At 57.7% G+C, this 15,690-nt stretch overlaps 4 protein-coding genes across 4 annotated transcripts; all 4 read left to right on the plus strand.

Moving 5' to 3' along the window:
- Window positions 1-2,676: 2,676 nt before the first annotated feature.
- On the plus strand, window positions 2,677-3,927 carry LPMP_281060 (hypothetical protein; the record flags this gene model as incomplete). The annotated part of the gene is made up of 1 exon (XM_010702144.1): window positions 2,677-3,927. One exon carries the CDS (start codon window positions 2,677-2,679, stop codon window positions 3,925-3,927), a length of 1,251 nt encoding a protein of 416 aa, XP_010700446.1.
- A 3,173-nt stretch (window positions 3,928-7,100) lies between these two features.
- On the plus strand, window positions 7,101-10,232 carry LPMP_281070 (hypothetical protein; the record flags this gene model as incomplete). The annotated part of the gene is made up of 1 exon (XM_010702145.1): window positions 7,101-10,232. One exon carries the CDS (start codon window positions 7,101-7,103, stop codon window positions 10,230-10,232), a length of 3,132 nt encoding a protein of 1,043 aa, XP_010700447.1.
- Window positions 10,233-11,374: 1,142 nt separating this feature from the next.
- On the plus strand, window positions 11,375-11,725 carry LPMP_281080 (ribosomal protein S20, putative; the record flags this gene model as incomplete). The annotated part of the gene is made up of 1 exon (XM_010702146.1): window positions 11,375-11,725. One exon carries the CDS (start codon window positions 11,375-11,377, stop codon window positions 11,723-11,725), a length of 351 nt encoding a protein of 116 aa, XP_010700448.1.
- A 1,240-nt stretch (window positions 11,726-12,965) lies between these two features.
- On the plus strand, window positions 12,966-14,849 carry LPMP_281090 (hypothetical protein; the record flags this gene model as incomplete). Its single annotated transcript, XM_010702147.1, has 1 exon — window positions 12,966-14,849. The coding sequence occupies one exon, from the start codon at window positions 12,966-12,968 to the stop codon at window positions 14,847-14,849; it is 1,884 nt and encodes a 627-aa protein (XP_010700449.1).
- Between the last annotated feature and the right edge of the window lie 841 nt (window positions 14,850-15,690).

Below are 15,690 nucleotides of genomic sequence, written 5' to 3' on the forward strand. Positions count from 1 at the left end.
CTTCCCCTCTTCATCGCCCCGTTCATCGACACCTTTCTGCAACCCAATGTAATGCCGGCTGATGCTGTAAAACCCCGTCGCCCCCTCCCCCCCCCCCACACGCACCACACACACACACCAGTCTCCAAAGGAGCTTTGCATAAAATGCAACCCGACAGACGATCAAGAAGGAGCAAGAGAGTGACGCTTTGAGCAGCACGACGGGCTAAAACAAAAGTTCAGAGCGTGGCAGGGGCCAGCAGAGAAGACAAGCAATCGGTAGACCCTTTCCTGGTCATTGACTGGGAGTCTGAGGAAAGATGTAACCGCCGTCGTTACCGATACGACTCCGAGGGTTGTCTGTCCGTGAGGGCGGTGCATCTACTCGGACAAGCCCGCACATATCAGCACAGTAACGTGAGCACCGGTATCACGAGCAGTTCGAGCGGGCCACTTGCGATGGTTGAGAGAGCTGCGGTTGATGCCAGGCGCCCTGCTGAGCTTCGACCTGCCGAAGGCAGTCATTTGCACCTGGGCGTGCGAGCGGCAGAGGCGCGAGAGTGAAAGCGGCCAACCGCCTCAAGAGCCCCTGTGTTGGTAAAGGGGGGTTGGCCCACTCAACCCTCTCCTGCACGCGAGCCAGACTGACCAATTCGATTGATCGATGTCGCTGGAGCTCTGAGCAGTGAGCGCCGAGAGGAGGTTCGGGCGAGAAAGCAAGACACACCCGTGTGCCCCGCTGCACCTCGAGGAGACGAAGACACCTCACAAGGAGCTCTCGGGAACCCAGCCGCGCGCCACACTCGTCCTGAAGCTGGCGTGGCACTCCACACAAGGGCTGGGTCAATATCCGAGGGTTCGGAGAACTTGCCGGCGACTTCAGTGTGCGCATCTCACGACCCGCCATGGAAAGGGTGCGAAGCTCCGCGGGCCGTGTGCAACAGGGGCGCAGTTTGCCGCGAGAGGACGCGCTGCTGCTGCTGAAGCGGATGAAGTGTCGACGTTCACCGCAGCGCCTCTTTGCGGACGTGACGCGCTGGTGCAGACGTGCGCCCGCCAAGCCGGTTTCCGCGGAGGCCAGCCACAAGGGCGGGCTGCAGACCTGCTGACAAACCATGGGTATCTCACAGCGAAGCACTCGGCACACGCAGAGCCCCGAGCGGCGATGCTGTTTCTGCAGTTCCTGCTGTCAGAAGGGTTGGTGGGGGCCAGAGGCCGAACACTGCGCATCGCACCGGCCACGGGTCAGCCTGCAATCGTGGCAGCACAGGGGACGTACCACGGCTTCGGCGGAGTCGGAAGAGGCCACTGGCTTAACTGGTCGCGCGCGCACACAAGAAGCCTCTACTTCTCAGAGGGGGCGTAGATGCGGCGCTCTTTTACATTGCAATACAGCAAAGCTTGGTGAATGGCCTGCCGCGCAGCCTCGCCAAGGACTGCAGGCACCACTCGATGTGTCACGCGCCGCCCCGCCGACGACTCGGCATTGCCTTTACTCGGGCCTGAGAAGTCTCCGCTATGCGGGCAGGCACTTGAAAGGCTCTTACCCGCTCCTCGCAACGCGGTCTGGCGAGTGGCAGACTTCTCTCATCTTTTGTCTTGTCTGCATGACTCAGCGCGGGATCAGCGCCCTTTAAAGCAACCGTGGAGGAAGAGCCGCTGCGGAGGGCTTCTAGGCCGGTGCTAGGCCCCTTTTCGCTATGGGCTTGCACCGTAATCCCACAGGACCACTGCAAGCCGGCCCCGCCGTCGACATGATGGGCAGCCCCCCCCTCCGCGAAGAACTCAGGGGAATCTTCCCTCAGCCCCCTTGTTCCCACCGGCGCTGAGAGCACCGACAATGTGCAATGCACACAATACTGGACACAATACAAAGTGAAGCACTCACACGCCCACGCGCAGAGACGTGCGACGGCTGATGAAGGAGGCCCATGAGCGTAGCAAAGGATATGCTGATTTTGCTCCCCAAATGTGAAGGGATGTGAAAGAAGAACAGGCGACTAGCAGGAGTGTGTGTAGGATACATCGCATTCGCTTCACATCTTCACCTTCCCTCTCTACCTTCTCTCGATCAACAGGAGTGGTGATTTATTCACGATAGATCGCGTTGCTCTTCAGTGCAGTGGTGACCGTCCACTCCTCTCTGCCAATTGCTGTGCTGCGCCTTTCCTTGTGTTCCATGTGGGCTTGGAGTACGTGCTAGCGACGGCGTACTTACAGACGCGGTGCAATGGGTGAAGACGTCGCAGTCGTCTTGATGGACTTCATCGACTACGAATGCTACTGCGATCTTGTGTGGATGTCTCTAGCGCGAGCACTTGCCGTAAAATCGCTGTAAAGCAAGCGAGCGCTGGTGATGGTTGAGTGCGTGCTGCACTGCTCTGACGGATGGCGCTCGTTTGCCGCTCTTTTCCTCTGTGAGTGGTAGACCCCCTTGCCTGCCTCCTCTTGCCACTGTCCGCTTGGAGCTCTCGTTGTCTACTGTATCTCTTCCTCATGTTTTCTTCTCTCTCGTGCCTCATCTCCCCTCCCCCCGCCAGCTCGCGGGGCTGCCTTCCGCAAAGCTGCCTTGAACTCACATACGCAAACACAAAGGTATCCTCAACTGCCGTCACTCACTTTGTTGTATTTGGGGTCTCTCTTTCTCATATTTTCTATTCGCTGAATCCTTGCTATTATCTGTGAGCGTGCACGACCATGGGCGACACCGAGGATGGATTGCTGAGCCGCCGGCGCTTCCACAGCGCCGATGAGGAGAGGGACTTGTCACCTGGCCTGATTGTACGACTCAAATATGCCATGTACTTGTTTGTTGCACTTCTACTTTCTATGATGGTGCGCGGGCTGATGAGCTCCTTGTTCGACAAGATACCGTGGCTCGAAAAGGGGTGTGCCATGAGCAGCAAAGGAGGCGTGATTCAAGCCGCGTGCGGTGCGGAAATGCTCGTCTACCGCGTGAGCTTCGCGCTCACCGTCTTCTTCGGCATTCATTGGCTTTCCGTGTCTGACCTGACGTGTTGCATCCGCAGCAGTGACCGTGTCGAACTTCAGCGCAGCTTCTTCACCGTCAAGACGGTGCTGCTAGTGCTCCTTTTCATCACGACGCTCTTCGTTCCTAACGGCTTCTTTTCCGTGTACGCCCACCTGTGTCTCGTCTGCTCTGGCTTGTACCTCTTGGTGAACGTCATCTTCCTCGTGGACTTTGCGTACCAGTGGAGCGACGACTGGAGCAACCGCGCAGATGACAACCCCAAGTGGATGTGGTACCTCCTCGCCATCGCCATAGGCAGTTTTACTCTTGCCATTGCCGTCATTGTTGCGTCGTTTGTGATCTACGTTCCGCACTCGAACTGCAACTACAATGCATGCGCCATCACGAGCGTCGTCGTGGGCGCGTTCATTTACTTAATCCTCTCCATTTACGTTCCGCACGGCTCCATCGTCCCGAGCAGCATCGTCTTCCTTTACACTAGCTTCATCCTCTTCTTCACGCTGCGTACGACGGACAATGAGCACTGCAACCGCATGGCCACGCACTCGAGCAGCACCACCTACTCGATTGTGCAGACCATCTCCACGATGGTGCTCACCTGCTTCACGCTGCTCTACAGCGTTGTGGCTGCTGGCGGTAGTGGCACGTCCCTTCAAATTGGCCAGGATGACGACGGCTTGGCCGAGGACCCCGAGGAAACTGGCCACTTGTCACATTACATGTTTTTCTACACCATCATGATCTTCGGCTCAATGTACCTGGCGATGCTCGGCAGCTCCTGGCACGTCAGTGGCGCTGGTGAGGATGGCTTGTCGAAGAGCATTAACCTTGCCTTCTGGGTGCGCCTGACGACAGTCTGGGCAGCAATGTTGCTGTATATTTGGTCTCTGGTGGCGCCATACACGTGCTGCAAGGGTCGCGACTTTGGCTTTGCGGTTGAGGAAGATTGGGTGTGAGAGGTTGGATGACGAAGTACGCACCACCTCCCCTCCACCCTACCGTGTTACTATCGGGTATGGTTTTCTGTTAGTCGGCTGCTCTTTTTTCCTCTCTCCACCACCTTTGCCTCCACTGTGCTCTCTGTGTTGCAGGCGGATCCGCTCGTCAAGGATACTCTCGCCTCGCTCGCTCTTTCGGGCATCCATCCACAACGCAGAGGAGAGGAAGAGAGAGACAGGAAATTTGAGCACTGAGGGAGAGGGCAGTGACTGCATGTCTGCGCGTATTCATGTACCTGGTAATCCCCCGCAGTATGTACTCGACCATGAATGCATGAAACTCTCGTGCCTTTGGCGGGCTCACGCACACTCCAGTGTGACTCCGCCACGCACTCTTCTCCCCCCTTTTTTCCCCAACAGCAGACACATACACACACAAATACCTATACATATGTGTGTGTGTGTGTGCACATGAATCTACCCTGCTGTTGCTGTTGCTTCACTCTTCGCTTCTCTTTCGTCTTGCTCTTGTTCTCGTTCTCTCGCCCATCTCGTTCGTTGCTGCCATCCCCATCGCCATTGACGCCGCGAGTCATCTTTACTATGGTCCCTTTGTGTTGTGTGGTGGCCGGCTTGCTTGCTTGCCTGCTTTGCCGTGCGCTTGTCGGCATCCTCTCTCGACGTGGGCACTTCCGTTGTCTGCGGCGTTCTCCTTTTTCGTCTGTCTTTTCGCCCTCCTCGTTTTCTTTTTTTTCTTTTTTTTGCGTTCTTCAGGCATCTTTACGACAGACGGCGCCACGAACAGTAGAACGGCAGCTGACTTGCCGTCTTCCTCTTTCTCTCGCTTTTCCGCTTGCTTTTCCTTTTCGTATCTACTGAGACCTCCGCGGTAGGCCACCGTGAAGCTTGTGCTAGCACTCGACGACTGTGTGGGGTTTGTGTGTGTGTGTGTGTATCTGTACGTATTTCCGTGCTGATATCACCCGATCTTACATGGGCCCATCAATCAAAGACAAGACACGGAGGCGACGGAGCCATTCCATAACATGCACAGCTGAGGCTTTCAGGTAGGAGCCGCCTCTTTACACTTCAAGTCTGTGTGGCGTCTGTATTGGCAGATGCGGATGGCCATGTGTGCCTGTGCGTGGATCTTGCTACCACTGTGCTTAGCAGCAGCATCGTTGGCTATAGCGCACTCCCCTGCTCGCTCACTGACTGCGTACACTGTGTACCCAGTCAGTGCCACAGTCCGCTATGTATATGTTTCAGTACCTCTCGGCACCGTTGTTTTACGAGCGGCCGAGTAGTGGTGGTGGTGAGGGGTGGTGGTCAGACAAGCACCACTCCCTTTTCAGTATCACTGGCTATGTTTTTGGGCGCAGCTCCACTCGGAGTGGGCGCAGGGAAAAGGCGACCAACCTCGACCTTCACCATGACGATTTATGAATATTTTTTCTCTCCTCCTCCTTTTCTCGCTTACCTTCGCTCTTCTTCCTTTGATCTCGCCTGGCACCCATAAAGGCCGGAAACTGTATGTGTGCACATCCCCCTCGCGGCAACACGCCCCACACGCACATCCATGTGGGTTAATGGCGATCCTAACGCGGTGGCCGCTTCATCTGTTTTCTGTTTCAACGTGTCCATCTTCGGCCTCCCGAGAGAGTGAACACTGGGCCTTGAATGTGACGCACTGTGGTTCCACCCGTCGGCTGGGCTCACAGCTTCATCTGTGCGACACAAGCACACACACACACAGAAAAAAAGAACAGTGATACTACAGGACTTGACAAGGAGGAGACAGGCACACGTACAGCCGCACATTTGCGAGGGCAGGACTCGGCATCGCAGTTTCCCATGCTCTGTGTGTGTGTGTCTGCGGCTTCATATCCACGCGTACCTCTCGATCATCTTCAAATTTTCATCTCCGTTCTCTTCTCTGTCACTCCTCCGCTAATTTGTGCGGCCTCTATTGCTCAACGCCGAAGCTCAAGAAACGGCCGGCACCCCATACACACCGAAAGAGCGAGTGATAGCGGATGATGGAGTGAAAATGGCAGAAAAGGCCAAGACCAACGAATACAGCGCACCATGCAGTCACCGATGAGCGATCATTTGCTGGAGATGACACCAACGTGACACTCTTTCCTTCCCCATGAACGGATTGTGCGGGCACACGTATGGAGTGTTTCTGCGCGTGTGTGTGCGTGTGTGTGTCTTGCCTTGCTTGCTGGGGTTCTTCACAGACACTCTTTTTCTTCTCTTGTATTCTCGCTGATGAAGGGTGCGGCGAGTTGGGCCACAGTGTATTCTGGAAAACGAGTAACACTCCTCTTTGTATGTATGTGTGAGTGTGTGCCTGCGCGCGTCTTCCTCTCCTTCGTTTCTGCTCTCTTCGTTTGCATTTCTTTTCTTCGACTCACTTTTCCCTTCGCCCCTCATTGGGGAACTCCCCCCCTCCATCCCCCCAATCCCCCTCTCCCTCTCTTTCTCTCTCCTCTTTGCGTTTTATTCGCTGCTGCTTGTGTTGGGAGTGACCGTCGCCCCGCGCATGCACACACGTACACCTCTATTGGACCCCCTTAGCCTTCGTCTTCACTCTCTTTTTTTCCTCGTTTCCCGTCTCTCTCCTACCCCCCCCCCCCCGCCGTGCCCCTTCCTTTCCCTTGGCACGAGCACACAAACACACACGTCTTTCCTCTGCTGCTCTTCCCCCTTCCCCCCCCCCCCCCATTTACGACCGCTCAGCTTCCATTTTTTGCGTCACTTTCATTTGACAAAGTTCAACAACGACCAGTGAAAGGTAAGAAATATGCAACATGCATGCATCTGCATGGATGTATCTGTGCATATCAGTAAGGCTCTACGATTGATGCATGTGCGTGTGCGTGCGAGCGTCACGTTGTTTTGCATGCCTAACGCTCTCTTGACAGGCGGACATTACTGAAGTTCCACGTACCTTGTTGTGCTCTACCCTATTCTCCCTTCTCTCGGCTTCTGTGTTGTGCTTCTTGTCCTTGTACACCCTTCTCCCCTCACATTAAAAGGTGCTGTAGTCGTTCTGTCGCTGGACGTGCAGGCGTCCCGCCCGCCCCTCCCCTCCCTCCTCCCCCAACGCAGACAACGTGTCATACGCACGCAGCAGTACTGGTGAAGATTAAAGCGGAAGCCGAAGCGACGAAGAAAAAAAACGTATGCAGTCGCTGTGGCGGAATTCATGCCGCACTCGGACGTTGCTGCACATTCCGCGGCCGAGGCGTCCAGAATGGAGACACTCAGATGCACTGAATGTCGTGGAGACGCGAATGCCAAACACCATCTTGTACGCGCGACGTACTGTGTATGGCAATGGTAGCATACAACATTCTGGGATGCGACGTGGTGCGAGTGATGTGGCTCACTCTTCCTCACCTCCAGTGACCGACACACACGCCGCTGCAAACTGTAGTGGTGCGCTGGTGCATCTCACTCAGGTCGATATGTTTTCGCAATCGCGAATCAAAAACTACATCCAGCGCGTCACGACGCCCACCGGTAACAACAATTGCAGCAGCAGAAGCGTCGGTGTCGAGACTGCACCGCGGCTGTTGAGTGATGCAGAGAGAACAGTGTATGCGGCCAAGATCGGACGCGTGTGTGCGGAAAAAGTGTGGATCTCATCCTTTGACCTACCTGTGGACGTTCTCGTGAACGCGAAGATCTCGCGCCAAGCAATCACGGTTACCGGTCTCGCGATGGAGGCGAAGCTGGCAACTGTGGCGGCGTGCATGCACGCCGAACGCTGCCTCGACGCGTTGAGCATCCCCCTCTTCACGTCGGAGCGGCGCCAGCATCAACGCGTACTACAGGCCGAGGCGGAGGGTCGCACTGCCCCTGAGATCACAGCCGAGCCGCTGGAACTGTCGTCGCTGCAGCTGCCACTCGGCGTCTTCCTTCCTGCTGCCACTTCTGCTGAGGTTATTCGAGAAGCCGGGAAGACACGGTCTTTTCAGCCATTGCAGACCTCCTCGACACCGACGAGCCGAGGGCGTGATGGCGAGGTGAGCACTACATCTGGTGCGTCGACCCAAGACCAAAGTGCACGGCCTTATAGGGGCCTCCTTCGGCGTCCCGCGCGCCGCTGGGATGCGATTAAGCCTCGGTATGGCGCTGAGTGGTTCATTCGCGTAACCCTTGAGGAGCTCGCTACTCTGCAATCGACGATCTTGGAGCACAATCGGCCGCTTGTAGACGACGAAGATATGGATGAAATGGACGCTGTCGTCATCCCTGCGAACGAGGTTGAGGTTCTGCAGGCGGAGGTGGTGCCCGGCAACGGTAGTGGTGCTGCTGCCGCCGCCGACACTGTAAGCAATACTGGTTACCGAGATGCGCACGGCCTTCACGTGCCGCCCGCGCCGAAGGTGCTCGCGTACGAGGAGAGACTGGTTAGCATCGAGTCCAAGTCGGCGCAAGAAATGGTGGACGAGACGGAGGGCCGCACCTTTGACCTGGTCGAGGACGACTTCGAGAGTTGGTACCTCGAGAAGGAAGCACCCAACAGTCCCTGCCTGCGTGACCCGGGCGCGGTGGCACGTGTGAGCAGGTATCTGGAGCGCGTGACAGGGCACGACTTCGACTCCAGTGTCCAGACGCGGTCGTCGGAGGAAGACACAAATGTGTGGCAGCAGCGGCCCCTTAAGGTGAGTGTGAAGCTCAAAACGTGGTACACCATGTGGCTTGACATTCCTGGAATTCCAGTATCTGCTGTAGGTAAGGCAACGACGCAAGAGGGGGCGCGTGACCTCTGCGCCATGCACGCCGAACTTCTTCTGGGGTGGTTCGGTATTCACGTGTACGATACCCCTCGAGAGCAGGCAATGTACTACGATGCGTGCTTACGCTGGGGCCGCCTCATCGCCGCCGAGCCCATCGACCCAGCCACCGTTGATGTGAAGACCGCGAATTTGCCGAAGCCGCTGAAAGAGTGGTTCCGCAACATAAGCAAGCTCCGAGCCCGGCGCTCCGAGCGAAGCGTAGTGGAGAAGCTTCTTCATCTCAACCGTGTGGTTGTCCACGTGGCTCGGAGGCATCTTGTCGAGATCAACATCGTAGGCAGCCCCGACTATGCAGAACTACTTTCACTGGCGGGCCCATGCCTCCGCGCCTTCATGGTTGCGAACCGGCACCCGTTCGAGAGCGCCACCTTCTGCTACGTCTATACCAAAGATAGCCAGTATCGCTCGACTGTGTATCTGCCTCTGCCAGAGCAGTACGGCGTGCGCGGTGGGTACGCCATTGCGGAGACGCCCGCGTCCGCCATTCTTTTGTGCGCTCTCCACGCTGTCGACGTACTGTGCGCGCTGGATGTCGTGCCTGCGGTGTGCATGGAACAGCCACGATGGCAGCGTATGATGGAGTTGCGCGAGTCTCTCGGCCTCATCCTGCCAGTCTCGTATCAGTACAAGAAGCGACTGGCGCGCGTGTCTAGCCCAGAAGCAGCTGCCGCTCTTGGCCCGCCGCCGCCGCCGCCGCCTACGCGGCTGCGCTCTCCTCCCGCCTACCGCGACGTACCAACGTCAGCAACCGGTAGAATCCCACCCTATCGAGAGGTGTGGCAGATCATGTTAACCGACGCTGATGTGTTCGACGTTGCGCCTGACATGCACGCGTTGAGCTCCGAGGCAATGCGCCTACGTATGTCTACCTGGTTTGACTTTCCGCAGACTCTGTTTGAAGAGTTTGCGCACTTCGCGTTCGGCTGGCGAATCGGAGAGCGGCGACACGGTGAATACCTGTTCCACTACACCGGGCCGCAGCACTATCGAGGCACCAGCCGCTTAATCGCGAACAACTTCTGGATGGAGCTGCCGCTTGACCAAGCAGTGTACGGACGTCGAGTCGCACTCGGTCGTTGCTTCAACCGCAAAGGAGCAGAGCGGATGATGTACATACACTCCCTCCGCATCGCGCACACACTGAAGATCACCCCGTGGGACACGCTACCGCTCTCAACGCTGGCGGAGAATTTGTACGGCAATGATATGGGCCGTGCCAAATTGCGGCATCATCAATGGAAGTGGATCTGCAGCACACTGCTCGAATGCAATCACATCGACGGTGTTACGGACCAGAAGCGTAAGGAGTGCGCTGCCGTACCCGAGGCAGAGATCATGCACGAGTTCGTTCGGTCAGTCGAGGCTGGGTCCGCTGCTACTGCCGCTGGCTCCGCCTCTCCAGTCTCTTCGGAGGGCGGCAATGTCGGTTCCTCCACCATTGACCTGCGTCACGTGCTGTCACCACATCCTGTAATGTCACGTGACCTGGCGGTCAGAACTCTGATTTAGAGGACCTGACTTGGCTGCTGCTGGAATCAAGCAGGATGGAAAGGAAGAAAGTGAAGGGGGGATGGAGTAAGGATGCGCACCCAGGCCCGTACGCGCACTGGAGAAGGCTTAAAGGGTGAACCACCGCGATATGAAGGTCGATCGTGGTGGGTGAGAAGTCCTCTCCACCCTATGTCTGCGTCTTGCTCTTTTCCTCCGAGCAGGTGTTGTACTCCTGCAAGGAGGGGCAACGGAGACTGCAGAAAAGTGCCTTTTTCTCGACTGTTGAAGGAGGTGAAACAGCACGCACTGCCTCGAGGACGCGATGGAGGCGGCGACGCAGCCCCACGAACCTCCCGTCTCGTGCACACGCGAGGTACAACTTCTCCCTGAAGAGTACGAGGTTAGAGTTGAGTAGTGGCGGTGGTCGTTGTGGCAGTAGAAGCCCGCTGGTTCGTGTATCCCACGTCGTTCTCGTCTTGTGCACGCCTAGGTGTTGTTCTCTTCATTTACAGAAGCTCAGCGTACAGTCAACCCATGAAGCAGCGTAGTGCAGAGAAGCAGGGGCGCTTTGTCGCGAGGCAGCGGCGTTGACAAGGCAGGGGAAAAAGATCCGCTGAGGGGTGATGCGATGAGTTGAGGTCGCTTAGCATCAGCGAGGTGTGTGTGTGTTCTCGCACGCCTGTGGTTTGCTTGCATGGGCGGCCTGCATGCGCGCGTTAGTCCTGTACACCGACGAGTATGCCCGCGTCTCTTCGTCTTCCCCCGCAGCGACTTCGCAGCAGGGTGAATTTTTCACATGTCTCTTTCTTATATTTGCACATGTCGTCTCTCTCGGGCGCCTCCTTCGGGGGCCTCAGAGGCCTCTGCTCTTCTCCGCCTCCTCCACCCCCTCTCCCACCTTCCCTTCGACGAGGTGGTCGGGGCGGCGGCAAGGGCGAGAAGGCGTCGCCCCGACCACCCCGCGCATATGTCGCCCCACGTCTCTCTCTCTCTCTCCTCACCCTCTCCCTACTGCTGCTGCTGCCCGACCTCCTTGCCCTCTCTCGACATGCCTTGCGTGCTGTCTCACTCCACACCCGTCCATTGCCTGGGCTCCCCCTCCCTCCCCTGCCCTACGGCCAAACACGCGCAGATTCCTCGGCACTTTGATTACGTTGAAAATGGACTACCCGAAGAAGACCCAGGCGGCGCCCGCGGAGGGCCAGACGGTGCGTCTGACGATCACATCGCGCAACGCGAAGGCTGTGGAGTCTGTGACGTCGCAGCTGCTGATGCGCGCGCGCGACGAGAAGGTGACGATTCACGGTCCCGTGCGGCTGCCGACGCGCACGCTGAAGATCACGACCCGCAAGACGCCTTGCGGTAACGGTACGAACACGTGGGACACGTTCGAGCTGAAGATCTACAAGCGCATCATCGACCTTCACGCGCCGACGGAGCAGGTGAAGAAGATCACGAGCTTCACGATGGAGTCCGGCGTGGACGTGTCGATCACGATCCTGGACCGGTAAGCGGCGTGCGTGGCGGGTGCCGCCGCTTACCGGCGCACCGCGCTCGCGATTTCCCCTGCTGACTAGCCTACCCCCCACCCTCCCCACCGGAGTCGGCGCACCGCGCGAGCGTGTGTGCTGCGGTCGGGGCTGCGCTGTGCGCCGTCCTCACCGCCCGCACGATGCCACGAGGCCGCCGCGCGCGTTACTGCCGTGCGCCGGCGTTGTCACTGTGCCAAGACTAATTTTCCTTTTTGACTCTCGACTTTCACTCGTTTCCAGAACCGAAGCATAACATCGACACCAACGCGTTGCGGGGTCCGAGGGCAACGCCACGTGCGACTGTGTGGCGCACAATGTGTGTGTGCGTGGCCAGCTGCTGTCTGTTAGTGTTGGTGGAGCGGGGCAGCGAAGCACCGCTTCTGAATGTGCACTGTGCAGCATGTCTTCTATGAGTTGCTCACTCGCACGCCTGCAGGTGGTGACACACACACACACATTGCTATGCGCAGACTTGGCACCGCTGTACTCCCCACTGCGGCCGTGGGTTCTGCAGTATACAACAATGCTTCAACCTCTGTCGATGGAATGAGATCTTCCTGGTCGGGCTCTCTAAGTCACTCTTCCTCTGTCCCTCTTTTCTACTTTTTAAAAACGAGTTCAAAGTGCTCGACGGTTCGCTTGCTGCCAACCCTCGGCCTTCCTCTATCTTATCTGTCTGTGCGTTGTACAGAGGCCAGGGCCTACAGGAGTGCGAGACGATCACCACCACTGGCATCAAGCGCGTCGGTGTGTGTGTGTGTGTGGCGTCATTTGCTTCACGTCTGCCCGCACCGGCCCTCTACGACGTCTATCCCCGTAAGCTGTTAAAAGCGCATTACGTACCACGAAGAGAGGGGGAGGGAAATGATAGGAGGGGCGCAGGAGGGCGTGTGCTATGCAAAACCGAAGCAAACAGACAAGAAAAGCACCGCGTTCTTGCACAGAGGAAGAGACCCCAGAAAGAAAACACTTACATGCCTCGACACAGCGCTCACGGAATCGCTATCAGCAGCTACGACACTCAGCGCGAGACTTGATCTTTCGTTCGACTGTTCTCTCTGCCTCTCTCCGCCTACGGTGCTTCATCACCTTCTATCCCCAGTAACCGGTGATACAGCGCTGCCCTCTTTTCCCCCCTCTATCCCTAATCGCCACGGTCTCACAGTCAGTAGACTTGCCGCCGCCGTGGCAGCCTCCACCCAAGTCTCTGCCGAGTGCGATGGACAAGAAGACGGCTCTCGCGCAGCTGCGCCAGTCGAAGTTTGTCTATGAGCGCGGCCTTGAGCGACAGGAGGCGGAGCGACGAACAAAGCTGCATCGATTTCTTGATCAGCACAAGCACGCCAGTCAATGGGCAACGTCTCTTGTAGCTCTTGAGGATGCAGTGCGGCACGGTGTGATGCCGAACGACGCGGCCCTTTGCCGCGCCATGTTCCAGTGCGGTCAGCGTGGGCAGCTCCAGGCTGCAAAGCGAGTGTACGTCGATCTCTACCGTCAGATCGGTCGTCCGCGCCCCCTTACTGCTCATGTGGCCTTCATGGCTGCTTGTGCAGACGCCGGTGACTTTGCTGAGGCACACCGGCAATTTCGCGTGCTACGTGATCGAGATGTCGTACAACACGCCAAGAATGTGTCGCACTGCCCAGTGGTGAACGACGACCTCACAACCGAGTACTTGCGAGCCGCGCTGTGCGCCTCCCTCGGGCGGCGGCCTGCGAGTGGGGAAGAAGGAGCCGCTGCAGCCGCCGGCGCAGCGCCAATACCCGTCACCCGGAGTCAAAACAGCTCAACGTCTGAGTCTGCCCAGAGTAGCCTCTCCTCCAAGACGGTGAAGGAGGAGGCAACACCCCAGGCCGCGCATTGGAGCCAGCATCGTCCCCGAGGGGGTGGCTACGGCGGCAAATCTCGTGCAGATGCCTCTACGCAGAACGCTGACGGCACGTCCGCCTCCTCTCCATGGCAGGTCGCGTTAGAGGAGTTTGTCGCCTTGCGCAAGGATGCAGGTATGTTTCGCAAGAGCAACGAGCTGACACCGTTACTGCTGGAGACGGCAACCCAACTCGCCTGCTTAGGCAGACAATGGCATCTGTGCCTTTCGATTCTCCGGAGTGCGGAGGCTGAGCAGGCGCTCATCCCGCCCGAAGCGTACGATGCAGCCATTCGTGCCTGTTACCAAGCGCGGAAGCCCACACAGGTGGTGTGGCTCATGGAGCAGCTCATAGCGACGCGCGTGCCTCCCGATGAGCGGAGTGTGCGACTGGCGCTGTCGGCGTCAGAAGAGGTCTCAGCTCAGGAACGTGCCCGACAGTCGCTTTCATCATCGGGTATCGATGCAGTTGGTGGGGGTGGTCGTGGGTGGTCGATGGCGCTCACACTCTTTCAAGCCCTTGAGCGCAACGGCTTCCCACTATATCAGCAGAGCTACGAGGCACCGTTGCGTGCGTGTGTCAACGCTGGTCGGTGGAAAGAGGCCTTTCAGATGCTGAACATCATGCGGCGTGACCACCGGCCTGTATCAGCCCCCGTGTATGCTCAGGCGCTGGCCTCTCGAATCGAAGCTGCCACAACGTGGGTAGAGGTGCGTCGGCTGATGCGCACCGCCAGCCTCGCAGAGGGGCACGCGAGTGTTGTGGTACTCTATCTTGCCGCGCTGCGGGCCTGCATGCGACTGCGCGACTGGACGCACTTTGCCGAGCTCAACCGTGAGATGCGGGACCGCGACATCCCCGAAACCTACGATAAGATGCGACTACTGATCGAGGCAGCATATCTCCAAAAGCAGTACCACAGCGTGCTCATGCGATTTGCTCGGTTTGAGAACATCACGCAGCATGAGCGTCGCCGCGTCGTCGAAGACAAGCTTGTGCGCCTCTACGAGGAGGACTTTGACCTGTCCCCGGCGCTGCTAGAGATGGTGCTGGAGGCATTCGAAAAGATAAAGGGCCACGCAGATCCTATGGTCGAGGCCGCCTACCAAGCTGCGCTTCGGCGCATGGAACGGGAGAGAGGCGGGCAGAGCCTCGTCGGCGCTCACACCGCACCGGAAGCATGGATGTACTCACAGAGAGCCCGTGAGGCACGTACTTCACCCGAGTTTCATTAACATCTCCCTCTTCTAGTCCACGACTAGTGAGCACAACAGCCGCTCTGGTGTTGCGAGGAACTGCGGGATGCGAGCATCACCGTGCGCTTTGCACCTCTCAGTGCTTCCACAGCAGCTAACTACTGTCTCTGCGGAGGTGTGAGATGAGCGGGAATCGTGAATGCATCTCTGTTTCCTTCCTTCCATGCACCCCTTCCTCCCTCCCTCCACAAACGCTACTCAATACGGCGCGGAAAAGGAGTAGGACGTCTTAGCCCACCGGTCACCTTTCGACGCACGAAACCTCGCAAGGGTCCCCACGACACTCGGCCGTGCTACCGAGAGAGCGCGCCAACGAGGAAAAGAGCGAGGCTATGGGGGTATATATAATGGGCAGCAAGCGAAGGAATTCTGCTCATTCGTTATGCCCTCCGCAATCACAGTGGCACATGGAGGCATGCATACACCTCTAACGTGCTCTCTGAAGGGCAGAAAAAAAACAAACAAGCGTGCCGACACGCGCGAGGGAAATTTTTCCCCACGAAAGCAGCGGCCCCACCACACTGACACGGCCGCGAAAGACAAGACAAACCAAAAAAACAACGGATGCTGAGAAAAGAAAATGCGCGGTGCATCGGCAGATACCAACACATGAGATGCCACCCGCGTGAAAGGGACTGTCACAGACCCAAAGAGCCACGCACATGATCATCTGAGAAGCGACACTGACAGCGCCAGCATGCCGGTGGCACCCCAGATCTTCCGTGCGTCTGGGAGTCTGTCTCTCCCTCTCTCTGAGCCTGTCAAAATCTGCTCACTCTTTTTGTGGGGAAGAGCATCCTGCCTGAGCCTTGTTGCACAC

Source organism: Leishmania panamensis, assembly GCF_000755165.1.
Source record: "Leishmania panamensis strain MHOM/PA/94/PSC-1 chromosome 28 sequence".
Lineage (NCBI taxonomy): Eukaryota > Euglenozoa > Kinetoplastea > Trypanosomatida > Trypanosomatidae > Leishmania > Leishmania panamensis.